The sequence below is a fragment of the Agelaius phoeniceus genome, chromosome 6, assembly GCF_051311805.1.
Source record: "Agelaius phoeniceus isolate bAgePho1 chromosome 6, bAgePho1.hap1, whole genome shotgun sequence".
NCBI classification, from domain to species: domain Eukaryota; kingdom Metazoa; phylum Chordata; class Aves; order Passeriformes; family Icteridae; genus Agelaius; species Agelaius phoeniceus.
The window spans coordinates 48,149,957-48,162,354 of NC_135270.1; the positions used below are offsets into that span (position 1 = coordinate 48,149,957).

Consider the following 12,398-nt stretch of genomic DNA (forward strand, 5'->3'; position numbering starts at 1 on the left):
AGACTAGAAAAATGGTACTCACATGGTAGTGTCCTTGGTGTTTTCAAACCCTTGATTCCAGGTAAATTGAAATGCACAAGCAGGTCAGTCACCTTGATGTCTTCTTCAGCTACATTGTGTCAAGCTGTTGAAGGGAATTACAGTGACACTATTAAGCTAAGTTAATAGATTCAGTAATCCAAAATGGGCATATAAAGAAGTTTTGAAATGTTAGGTCTGGCTCTCTGGGCAGATGAGATATAATTGATCAGAGCCACTGCTTGCCTTAGATCAGGTGAAAGCAGATGAAGTTTGTGGTGAGGCTCTGCTGTCTTTAAGTACTCACTGTCCTAGTCCACATTTCTTCATTTTCTGACCACTCTTGCAGCCAACTTCTGCTTCTGCAGCCATATTCTATCAGATTTCTTTTTATGACTGTCTCTGTTTTCTGGTGCACAGCTGGAATACAACAAACCACCTTATTTGTGCATGTTGGGTTTTTTTCTCCTAACTGTTTGAGGAAAATCTAAATAGATCCATATAGAGAGAATTTGAACAAAACATACATATATATATTATATGCTGTGTATTTCTGATATATGTTAGGAAGATATGATTTCCTCTTCAATTCACCTAAACTAGCTCTAAAAGAGCAAAACCAGTTTCTGAATCACGTGATGTAATGAGGTGAAGATGATACAAGCTTATTTTAAGACAGAAGAGTAGTGCAGTGTTGCTCCTTCATGGGCAGAAGTGAAAGCAATCTGTAGATTTTGCAGCTTTAAGTTCCTTGAATGGCACTGCGGAGTGTGATGTGGATAACACAGGAGACTTGCCTCATTTAGACCAGACTCAAAAGCATCCTTTGGAGGAGTAATTTCTACGTGTATTTTGTGGACACCATCTTGGTGTGATGTTTCTAAAGAAAATTTTGGATGTTGTTCTGAGAGGTTTTTTGATTTCACGTATATGGATTCAGAAAGTGCTTTATAATATATGGCCAAAATAAGTGCTGCAGTTTGGCATGATTAGATAAGTATGTCATTTTCCTATTGCTCCTCTTGTTAAGAGTTAGTGCATATACTTCACTGAGTTTTTTCTCTGCCTTCATTAGCTTTCAGATGCTGATTCTTTTCCTACCACATTCTGAGACTTCATAATTCCCTGTCTTTATTTTTGTAGTTACCTCAGTGATATTTATAGACTGTGATAATTTCCCATGGTGCCTTTCTGATGGTCCAGGTAGATGTACCTTTCTTGCTTCTCAAGGCTGGACAATATAGCTTGGTGCCTGCTAAGCCTTTTGTGAGCATCTATCAGGTACAAATACATTTTTGATGTGTTGGTTTGGGATTTTCTGCAGAATGGTACCTCATAGTCTGTAGACTCAGTACTAAACCAGTGCAGAATGAGGTGGAGAGAACTCATCAATTTGCTTGTCAGGCAGTGGTGTTTGCAAAGAAATTAAAACTGCTGGCACTGTTTAAATTGTGTGTGCTATTGATGGCTACTAGGGCATGAGAAGAGCATGCATGCAGTACAGTGACAGTGGGATGCCTGGTTTTACAAAGCAACACTCCAGACTTGCAGCTTGAGAGTTTGTGACGAAACGGAGAAATACCTGAGTTCAAGGGAGCTATTTGTAGAACCAGCAGCAATGAAGCAGGAGCTCCAGCTATGACCTGTATATCCAGGCTTCCAGCTGGGCTTGTGCCATATGAGCTGAAGCTTGTGTGACAGTAGTTGCCCTGTTAATGGTATCTGAGCTGGCTGGATTAAAGAGAGGTGTGTGTGTTGTGTTTGACTGTACTTTCTTCTACACTTCTAAGGTCTAAAAAAAAAACCTGTACAGATCTTTCATGATTGGGCTGTGACATTACTAAATTGATGTACCTTTTTTCCCCTTATTTCCATTCTTTTGCTTATTTCACTTCAGTGGCTTTTGGCCTTGTATTCCCCTTTATCTAGCATTGCTCTGAGTAGAGCTTGTCTCTCCTTCTTTCTGTGAAGTGGTGTGAGCTTTATTGCAATATTTATATACAGATTCTAAATAGCCATGGAATAGCATTCTGTGTCATTGAAGACAGCATGAGAAGGACTGTAAATTTGGATTGTGAAATTATTGTAATGTTTATCTTAGTACTTTCCAGTAGTGGACTCTCTGCTGTTTGCCTCTATTCTACATCAATATGACTTTTATTCTGGAATAATTACTATGCATTTAGGAGATAAATCAGTTTCCCTTCCTGAAAACTCCAGTGCTGCTTAGTAGGCAGTATTAGTATGTGAAACTCTCCAGATCTTCTAAGAAGCTGGTTTTTACTTACCAGATTTCATATCAAATATGAGGATATTGAAATATATAGTAGAGGCTGGAACTTAAAAGAGATTGTCATTAGTCTAGAAACTCAGTAAGAAGCTGTAAACAGTACTGCAGTGCTTTAAGAACAAAGTGCTCCAAGGGATGTTGTCTGGGGAGGACTGTGCAAATCTGCCATTTGAAAAATTATTTATGCAGTAATGAATTGTGACATAGGAGCTAGAGGGGGTTGAGTCTTGCTTGCCTTGGATGGGATTACCTATGTGGAAATAGCAAAGCAGATTGTTCATCTGTGGCATAAGACATGTGTTGATGTAGTTTTTTATTATTGAGCAGAAACTGCATGCTGGAATGTTCATGTGTTTGTGACTTGGAGCTAAAACATATGAACTGAGAAGTAATGCTAGTAATCCTGTGTGCTCAAGAAGTGTAAACCTGGCCCCACAAAATTGTGATGTTTGTTTAAAAGATAAACAACAAGTCTGGGTCTCTTTTTGTTTGTCTTCTGGGTTTTGTAAATCCTTTAGGTTTTTGGGCTTGTGCCCTCTTCTACAAACACAAAGGCTACAGGCAGAGTCTTTTGTTTTAAGTGAAATCTGATGTTCTTACATAATTGCACAATTCCAGGACCATAGTTTCAGAAAAAGTAAAAGAAGCAAATATTGTATGTTTTACAAAGAGTGAAGTAATGAGACTTGGCTATACCACATAAGCGTGGCTCACACGGAAAAACTATCGTGCTTCTGATTTCCATATGAAAATGATTCTTTCAAAGCGCCAAGGGGTACATGGAACCAAAAGTTATGCGGAGTGCTTGACTTCAAAGCCTGACTTCATCCAGAGGTTTTTAACACTGTTGGAGGGTTTTTTTGAGAGCTTATTTGGTGCAACTTAAAATAATTTTCCAAAATTCAACTTCCTTCCAAGAGAAAAGCAAAACTTGGAGAATTAACGAGCAGATCAGTTTGTGGCATCAACAGCCTGATTTTTTTGAGGGCTGGATAGGGCTTCTGAGTTCCATGAAAATGTTGTCTTGCCTGTACTGAACTCTCCTAGATATTCTGGCCTCAGTAAGGTCACCAAAGAGACCTTAAGGCCTCTGCCTTATTGCAGCATCTTTGAATTTTACTGGTTTCCTCTTGGTTAAAGTACAGAAAGCTCTCTGCTGGAAACAGACCTAAGTTGGCAGGGGTGGAATAAATGTTTGAGTTAGTTCTTTTTGCAACTGCCTCCCATAATTTTCCTTTTATATCTAGAAAGAGAAGCTTCTAAGTAAGAAAAGTAAACAATACCCATGCATACCCATTGTATGCCTTTCTCTGGTCTTCGTAGGCCTGACTTAAAGTCTGCTGTTGCTTTGTTATCTCATGCCCATTTGATTCTAAAAAAGCAATTTGTTTAACTTAATCTTAGCCTGGTAGAATCTTAGCCATGTATAGTTTTTGTGCTGTTTCAACTTGAAGAATATCACAATTTTCCTAGATGGTTAAAATTCCTACTTGGATGGGGTATATTTTAAGTATTAAATTTTGTTTCCTTTTCTATGCATTTGGGGGAAAAGAATGGTGTGTGCCAATACAGCTGCTTTTAAATGAGCCATGCTGAAGCTTTTACCAAAGTAGAAGAGATTCAAAAGCTTATTATTATGCATTCACTGTACTGAAGGCACAATGGCAGAGTTTCATTTAAAGTGCACTTCTGTTCTGAATGATAGCTGCTGTGCCAGCTCTTGTGGTTGCTTAATTATTTCGTCTCAGTGTTTTCTACATGTGATCTGTTCAATTTTCAAGTAACCTGGTAGCTTTTCTGGCTACTAGCAGTTCAAACTTAATCTGTGGTCTGACTTGGATCCAGTCAATTTTGCCAGTGATTTTGCCATTTGAATGTGGTTGTCACTTCTCCTGAGGGTGTACCTGGCAGGTAATAGACCATATTCTCTTTTATTTGAGGTCTGTCCCCAATACATGTAAGGAGGTAGTAATCACCCAATTATTTATTCACTGAAGAAGGGTGGGTAGAAGGAACTTTGTTGTACAGAAAAGTACTTTTGTAGTCATTTTGCAAGCAGAGGTGTTCATGGAAAAGGATCAGTGATATTTTATAAAGAAAGATGTTATTTCCTGTCACTTCATTTTTATCTGCTCTTAAATGTAATTGTCTTTCTTATGAGTTCTGCCATGGTAGTCAGCTTTTACTTTTTGAAGGGCAGTTTTGATCCCATTGTTCATGTGGCACCCATGGAAAAATGTTGGAATGGATTAATAACGCATCCCTGTGCCAAATGAGGTCTTCAGATGTTCAGAAAGTATTTCTGCCTTGGACTAAATTCACTTAACTGATCCCTCTTGCTTGCATATTCAAGCAGCACAAGGAAGATTTTCTCCCTGCTATGAAATTCTGTAGTGTGAGGATATCTGCCAAGGGCAGCTTCTGTGGTGGTTGTTCCTTGTGTACTGCCTGCTGACAGAGTCATTTTGAGAACCAAGGAAGAGATAGTGGTCTGCTCTGATTGTCAAGCTATTCATTAGGCATAGTGCAACAATATATGTAAGAGCAGCTCCAGTGCATACTCTGTAAAAATACTTGTTCAAGTATTTTAAAAAATATTTTAACTGGGGAGTTAATACCTAGTATGTGTAGAAGTGTCCTTTTGTGCCAAATGGAGTGGGTCATTTCAAAGGGGGTCACTAGTCCACAGTGTCTTAAAATTGTTACACTTTTTGTAATCTTTTCAGTGACATGCTACAACTTGTCTGCTTGATTTCAAAGCCCATTGTTACAGAAATCAGATTGTCATTTTCCTCCTGGCAGTACAGTTTATGAATAGACCTGCAGTGAAATCCCCTTGAAGATGCTATGACATGTCAAAGTAGCCTCTTCTTGGTGTTATTGTGAGGCGAATAAACTGAGTTTATAAGTGATTAGGCTGAACAATTAGCATAAATACTTTCCATCCTTTAGTTCTGGAAGAGATTTTTGAGTCTGACTGGGAGTAAAAAAAATTCTAAATAAGACCTTGTTGAGCTTGAGCTGCGGATACCAAAACCTCATAGTGTGATGCTTGATTCTCCAGCTTGTTTGCAGCTGGAAGGCTTGCCTGTGAAAAACATAAGGAATGATTCTTTCCTGAAGGGCTGAAAAGTTGCCTGATCTTTTAATAAGTGTGCTTTTTTATGTGAGTCTCAGCATTGATTGTTAATCCAGTCATTATCCTTTTTCCAAAAGGCAGTGATCTTGCCAGGGACATCACTTTTTATCTGTATTTAAAAAGGACATAGCCAAACTGAGTCCAAAACCCAGCACAGCCAAAGAGCTCCCTCCTTCAAATGAAACAAAATTCTGTAGACCATAGAAACTATAGACTTTCAGGAAGCAAAAAATGAGAGAAAAGTGGAGAGGGAGTGTCAAATGTATGAAGCTCAGAATGCGAAATTGCATGTAGAGACAAATTCCATGTAGAAGACACAATTATTTACTGGTTACTGATGCCTTTAGTTAATTCATAGGACAGTGAAGAGATAGTACAATTTAAACTGTTCACATTATTCCATGGTGTTTATTTAGTCCTGAGAACCAGGATTATTCCCCCAGAGCCTGGAAATGGCATGTCATATCTGAAAAAAGCTGCACCAGTGCTGGACCCTGGCAGTGTTTGAACTGCTTTGCCAGCCTTGGCTCAGAGTAGTGTAAACAGAGTATGAGTCAGTGAGTGAAAAAGGGGAGAAGGTGAAAATTTTGTTTAATACCCTGGTTTAGGAATCTGATGGGTGAAATGAAAGGGTTGGGGTCCATAGGTGGCATTTTGAAGAATATACTCATGCTTAGTGGAAAACTGGTGTCCTAGTAAGGGAAGATGCTAGAATAGTTGAGAAATTGTGTGAATGGTCTGGAGGCCAGGGAGAAAAAAAACAAGCAAAACATGATTTCAAACCTTGGGAACCTTTTAGAGGTTGTGGTTTTTTTGTTTTTTTTTTTTTTTAGTAACACAAAGGTTAATACATGAAATACTGCTCTCTGGTATGTGGTTGCATCCTCATGTTGCAGTACTTGTGTATTCTTGTGTCATCACTGAGTCCCCTAGGTCAGGAACTGGGATTTCATCATGCCTTTTAATCTTTTGGTTGATAGTTAATTCTTAATGTGTTTTTTCATTGTTTGGTATCAACTTAATGAGTCAAGATACTTTTTTTATAAAAGAGAGAAGAAACTCAATGTAAGTCTAGGATTTATTAAGCTATTAATTCTACTTTTTGTTGTAGCTAATCCAGTTTTGTATAGATATTTTCATAACTTCATACTGATGGAAAGAGAATTTTCAAGGCTATTTCATAAATAATACCATTCTTTACAATCATATATTAAATGGATTTCATGGTTGAGAGTTGAGTCAGTTATTTGCTTCATAAGCTGCTACTTTTCCATTGCACATATGATTGCACTTGGGAGTCCTCTTTTGGCTGAGCAATGTAAATTGAATTAATATACCAGACAGATAAAATTTGCTCATAATTCTACTGTTTATGAGGTGAGGAGTATATGGAGGAGGATGCTCAGTGTGCCTCCTGCCAGATGGTACTTTGCCTGCAAATAGAAAGCTTGATCTTTGGCATCACACAGTTTTACATGGATGCACAAATGCCTCTCAAAGAAGTTGGGTGGTGTTTCAAATAGTTTCATTGCACTTCATTTGGATTATTATTATTATTATTGTTGCCTTATTGTTGCTCAGGTAATATAATCCATGAGACAAGTTTACTAGAGAGTTATTTCTACAGAAGCATCCTTGCAGAATTTTTCAAATAAAAAATTTGTATTTCTTTGTATAACCCATTCCTGATTTGCTGTACAACTGCTGCCTAGGTTAGTATGGAGCAAAAGCTGAACTGAGCGTGAGGGAAAATCTCAAGTCATCCTGCTACAGAAAACTGGAAACAGCTGTCTAATGGGAGTGGGAGCTTAAAGCTTGATAATTCCTACTTTTTCCAGAGGGCATCTGACATGATCAGTGAACTGTTCTTTATTTCTTCTTTGGTCCTTTTAAGATTTGTGTGTTACCAGCTTTCATGGTTAAATGTGCTTGCTGAGTGTACCATTTTTCTTCACTGCCAATTTAGAGTTAAGGGACTGTTAGCTTGTGAAAAAAAAAAAAACAAAAAACTTTAATGTACTATGGCACATTTATGGTTTTCTAATGACTATTCAAATCCATTACATCTAATTTAGGAAAGTATTATTAAAAAGGAGGACTTCCATATGACACATTTTATATTTGAGTAAACTAGTTTCACTGTGATGGTAAGATCTTAGGGTTTGACTTTGTTTCTGGTATTAATACTACATTACATAACTGAAGTCAATGCTTTTCTATGAGCAAAAGCTACCTGCTATTCTTTTCTCAAATACACAATTGCTATCACAATATTTACAGTGCACAGGTTGTGCAAGAGAATTAGCTGAGTGTGATATGTTGTTCCCTGAGACTGCCTACATGTACTGGGGTCATTGCTGTCCTCCTGAGACTATACTTGAGCACCTGGAGGAATAGGTGAAACATGACAGGGGACTGACCCTTTTGACATTCATGGTAAAGAGAATATGGGAGCATGCTTTCAAAGTTGCTAACCATCTTCCTGTCAAAATCTTCCCAGTGCCCTGATTTTGAAGAGCAGTGTGAGCTAAAGTCACAAATGTTTTAAAAGCAAGACTAGTTCTATGACATACTTATCCTATTCATTGCAACTCAGCTCATATAGGACCCTTGCATTCAGGGAGATGCTGTTGAAAGGAGTGATGATTTTCTGGCTTTCAATCAAATCTTGCAGCAAACTAGTATGGAATTACAATTTAGTGCAATTTGCAGTACCATGAAGTCTGTTGCAAAAGTCCTGTCACACAAACTGTTGCTATCTTGCTGCTGACACCAGGTAATGATGCATGCATTTCCTTGACAGGAACAAAGAAGCTCACTTCTGCACACAGTGATGAGTTTGTTCACTGTCACTGAGGCACAACTACATGTGTATGGACACAACACCAAGCCTGGGGAAGATGAGGACCTGGAATGTGAAAGGGAATTGCACACAAGCAGAAATATACTTTAGTGCAGAGGTGCCTAAAGCTGTTTGCAGTGCTTAAACAAACGACACAAACTTTAAATATTCAAGCTAGCTTGTGAATATGGTTATTTAAGGTGTAAAAGTGGAAGTATCTAATTCTGTCTTCTGCCTGTCCTTCATCCCCTTACACATCTGTTTCTGATGATCAGCATTCCCTGAGTGCCAGGGTGAAGGGGTAGGCATTGCAATCTGTAGTTGTAGCAGGGTCTGAAGGGCCAGAGAAGCAAGATGTAGGCATGAAAAGGGGCATTGAGCTTTTGTGTACATCATGTGCCTAACCCCCTTCCTGCAAAGGCAGATCTGATTGCACATAGCCTTCAAAAATCTACAGATCCATTTTCCCTGTCAGGAAGAACCTTAAGAGTTGTAGCAGGCTTGAATACTTAGCAGGTGTTAAGACTTGGCATGTTTGTTGTGAGTAAATCAACTGCTAATAAGGTGAAGAAATCACATGTCAAGGCAGGTTATAAAACCACAGATCCACGTGGTTGTTGAGATGGCTGTCAGGCTTAGGGGATTCTGAAACTTCACTTCGTTGGCAGCCTGCCTGTCAGGGTATGGGTAGGGCATGTGGGAACAATGCTCTCAGGGTACCCGGAATTAATCTGCTAACAGCCTACGTCAGGGCAGGTGTCACGGGCACGCCGGGGTTGCCCCAGCTGCTCCGTGCCAGCTCTTCTCTCCGGAGCCAAGCAGGCAGCTTAGGCTCTGCAGCTGCTCTTGTATTCTGTTCTCAGGCATGCTCTTTGCGTGCCTTGTATAGCTCTTTAGCCACAGACAGCTCAGCCAGAGCTTTTTATCAAAGGTGAATCATGCTTTCTGTCGTGCCATAAGCAAGGATTTTTTTTATGTCTGTGACTCAGAGAAGAAGGCGGTGGCATCCCCTCCAAGTTGTAACTGGAGAAGGTGCTTTTGTTTCCCCACTCACTTAATGATTAGAGAGGGAACAGATTGATGGCAATTTCAGTAGAGGCTTGGCTTTCTTGGTGCCCTCCCTTCCCCCTGAGATCTGTGCTGGGTAAGATGAGCTGCAGGACCCATGAGTTGGCAACAGTACCAGCAGGATAAATATTTCTGTATTTCTATCTGGTTTTAAGATGATGGGTGTATGTTCTCCTCTTTTTTTGGCAAAGGTTAGCCCCATTAAATGTACTGCTCTTCATTTAATCTCCTTCTCCCATCTGTTCTGTCTCTTTTCAGTAGAAACCAAGGAGATGTAGCTCCCACTCAGGCAGACAGATAACTCCATCTCCCATACAAGAGAAAACATCTCTGTGTGAAGCAGAGCAGTGCCTTGCTGTGCACATGTATCAGATGTACCACGAGGGCAGACTGCTCTCTCAAGCTCTGATAATGTCGTATTCCCTCTGTCAGCTTATACAGATGAGGGAATGCCACTGCCCCCCTCAGCTAAGTGTTGTTGAATTCTCAGGCCTAAAATAGGACCCAGGGGAATCCAAACAGCTTTTTCCTGAGAAACCAGGTTATCGCAGCAGTAGGTAAGAAAAACAAATAGTTCAAGATACTAAAGCCATAATACAGCTAGTAAATGAAGAACAGTGCATGTAGCTAAGGTATACAGAATTTGTAGATAATTGTTAGACCAAACCTGTGATTATTTGGATAATAAAGCCATAAAGACAGCAAATGTTTATACAGTAAAACTCCATACTGTACCTTGGAACTCACTGGTAGGTAGCCATTTCATTAAGAAAGAAATCTTGTCTACCAAGCTCCAGAGCTTTGTTTAATTTCCCTGACTTTTATAGATTTTGAATTGTCTCATTGCGAGAAAAAATGCACACCATGAGTTCTTTGTAGAGAGGAGCATTATCTTTGAGAAAAGCGGTCTTCATGTTAGTTCATGTAGTATTACCTCTGTGAGAAAAGCAGGTGTTCATTACAAGTAGTTATTTATTACTAATGCTGTTATCACCAGAATATACTGTTATCACTGTCTGTGAAGCAAGGCAGTTTGCAGTGAGGCTGCTTTGCTTTTGTTTTGTGATTAGATGCCTACACTAGTTTTTATTTTCTGGCTCTTACCTTTGATGTCCTCAGGACTTCTGTTTTATTATTTGGTATTAACTTCACAGAGGTAAAGTCCCCTTAGAAAGATTAGAAAAATGGTGATTTTTATTCGTGCTTCTTAAAACTTCAGTTTATACTACCTTAACTATTTTTAACATTGTACTGTGAAATATTATACAGTCATCTGAATGAGATGACCAGGTAGGTAATAGCTTCCCAGATGACACATCCAGTTTGCCAAGATAGGGAGCAGGGGTATATTCCTTCTGCCATGTGGTGGCAGTAAGGGGATGATGGCACTTCTGGCACAAACCCCTGTGATGGGAACTGCACACCTTTGCATCCAAATATGTGAAAAGATTTGCCTCATGTGCAGAGTCCTGCTCTCATTGCTAGAGACCCAGGCCAGGGCTCTGTTCTTTGCTGTCCTATGTGTGTTCTCTCAGCCACAGCTTGAATGGAGGAGACAGAGGGCAAAATGGGGGTTGCAGTGTGAATGGTGTGTGTGTCCTGAATTACACCTATGGGGGCATGGTATTTCAACCAGTGACATAAGAACAACCATATTCTGGAAGCAGCTGTAGATCTGGGTCTTTTCTCCCACTTCCCTTCCAGTAAAGAAGTTTCCTTAATGCATTTTTAGTTACTAATCACTTCAGATAATATTAGTTTTTAATAGGCAGAATTTATTAAAAAATACATGCCTTGTGTGCTTACCAATTTTTGCCATATATTATTTCATGTGGTAAGGAGTAACTTCTCTGAAAAATTTTGCTTTTGTCAGCTAATGTAACTGACAATAAGTTCTTAAAGTTGATGGTATTTCAGTATTATTCCAGAAAGGTATTCCCCTCTCATGGAGGGAATGATACTACATGGAGGGAATGGTATTTTATTATACTAGATATTACTATATATAGCGGTGTATTACTACAAGGAACCTGTTTGGCTGTTACATATGTGCTTCTGTTGGCATCTTAAAATGTTTATAAAACATATAAAATAGATTAAAGCATTGCAGATTGCTGCATCTTGACCAGTAGTTTGTGAATTATCCTGTACTGTGTTCCTGTAAGAGTGTCAACTGTGATTACACAGTGTCTCAAAACTACAGAGCACTAAAGAGATTCTGAAATGGCAAGCTGTAATATAATACATCAGAAGAGGCACTTATGTCTGGTCATATGTTTCTGCAGATGCTTCCCTGTTTTTCATTCTTCCATTTCTACATGCTGTGTACATTGTTTTTAAAAAAAGTATGTTTTTCTTTCAGCCATTAATGAGTTTCCTGAAGATATATTTACAAATAAGGAACGTCAGCAAGGAGGAATTCTGCTTCATATCATTGCTGTAAGTTTTTCTCTACCATACTTCATTCTTGTTTTCCTTTTATGTTACTTATTCTATTTTATTTTTTAATAACATGTTAATCATCATAGTGACCTTACTATGTAGAGTTCTGTATATATGAACAAGTTTTTAATATTTTGATTTCAGTATTTCTAATACATCTATATGAGTACAGTTTCTTAAAAGGTAATACCTTTGGGACATGGTATAGTGGTGGACTTGGTGTTGTTGGATTACCAGTTGTACTTGATGATCTTAAGGGTCTTTTCCAACCTAAATGATTTGATGACTCCATGATTTAAGAAAAGTATGCAAGTCTGAATTTGCAGTACCTATGCATTCATCCTCTTGGAGATTAAAATCCTGGCAGAATGGATCACATGACTTGTATTTCATGTTATATAGACAGAGTTTGGGATTCCTTCATTATTGACATTAAGCATGATGTGGAAGTTTCTTGAATCACTTTTCTTTTGTGCCTCTATGCAATAGATGCAATTATAATTTAAAAAACCCTAAAGCAACCCTGAAGAAATATAGAAAATATCATGTGGAATTTTATTTTCTATTGTATTAAAAAACAAAGCAAGTGAGGTCTGCAG

General features: G+C 38.6%; 1 protein-coding gene across 2 annotated transcripts in view; it reads left to right on the top strand.

The window, feature by feature from the left end:
• Positions 1-12,398, top strand: part of SLC24A4 (solute carrier family 24 member 4) — an 84,394-nt gene that overhangs the window by 37,543 nt on the left and 34,453 nt on the right. For both annotated transcript variants that reach the window (XM_077180629.1, XM_077180628.1), the window contains exon 3: positions 11,720-11,796. In XM_077180629.1, the coding sequence (XP_077036744.1) occupies positions 11,720-11,796 (77 nt within the window). The remainder of the gene's footprint in view (positions 1-11,719; positions 11,797-12,398) is intronic.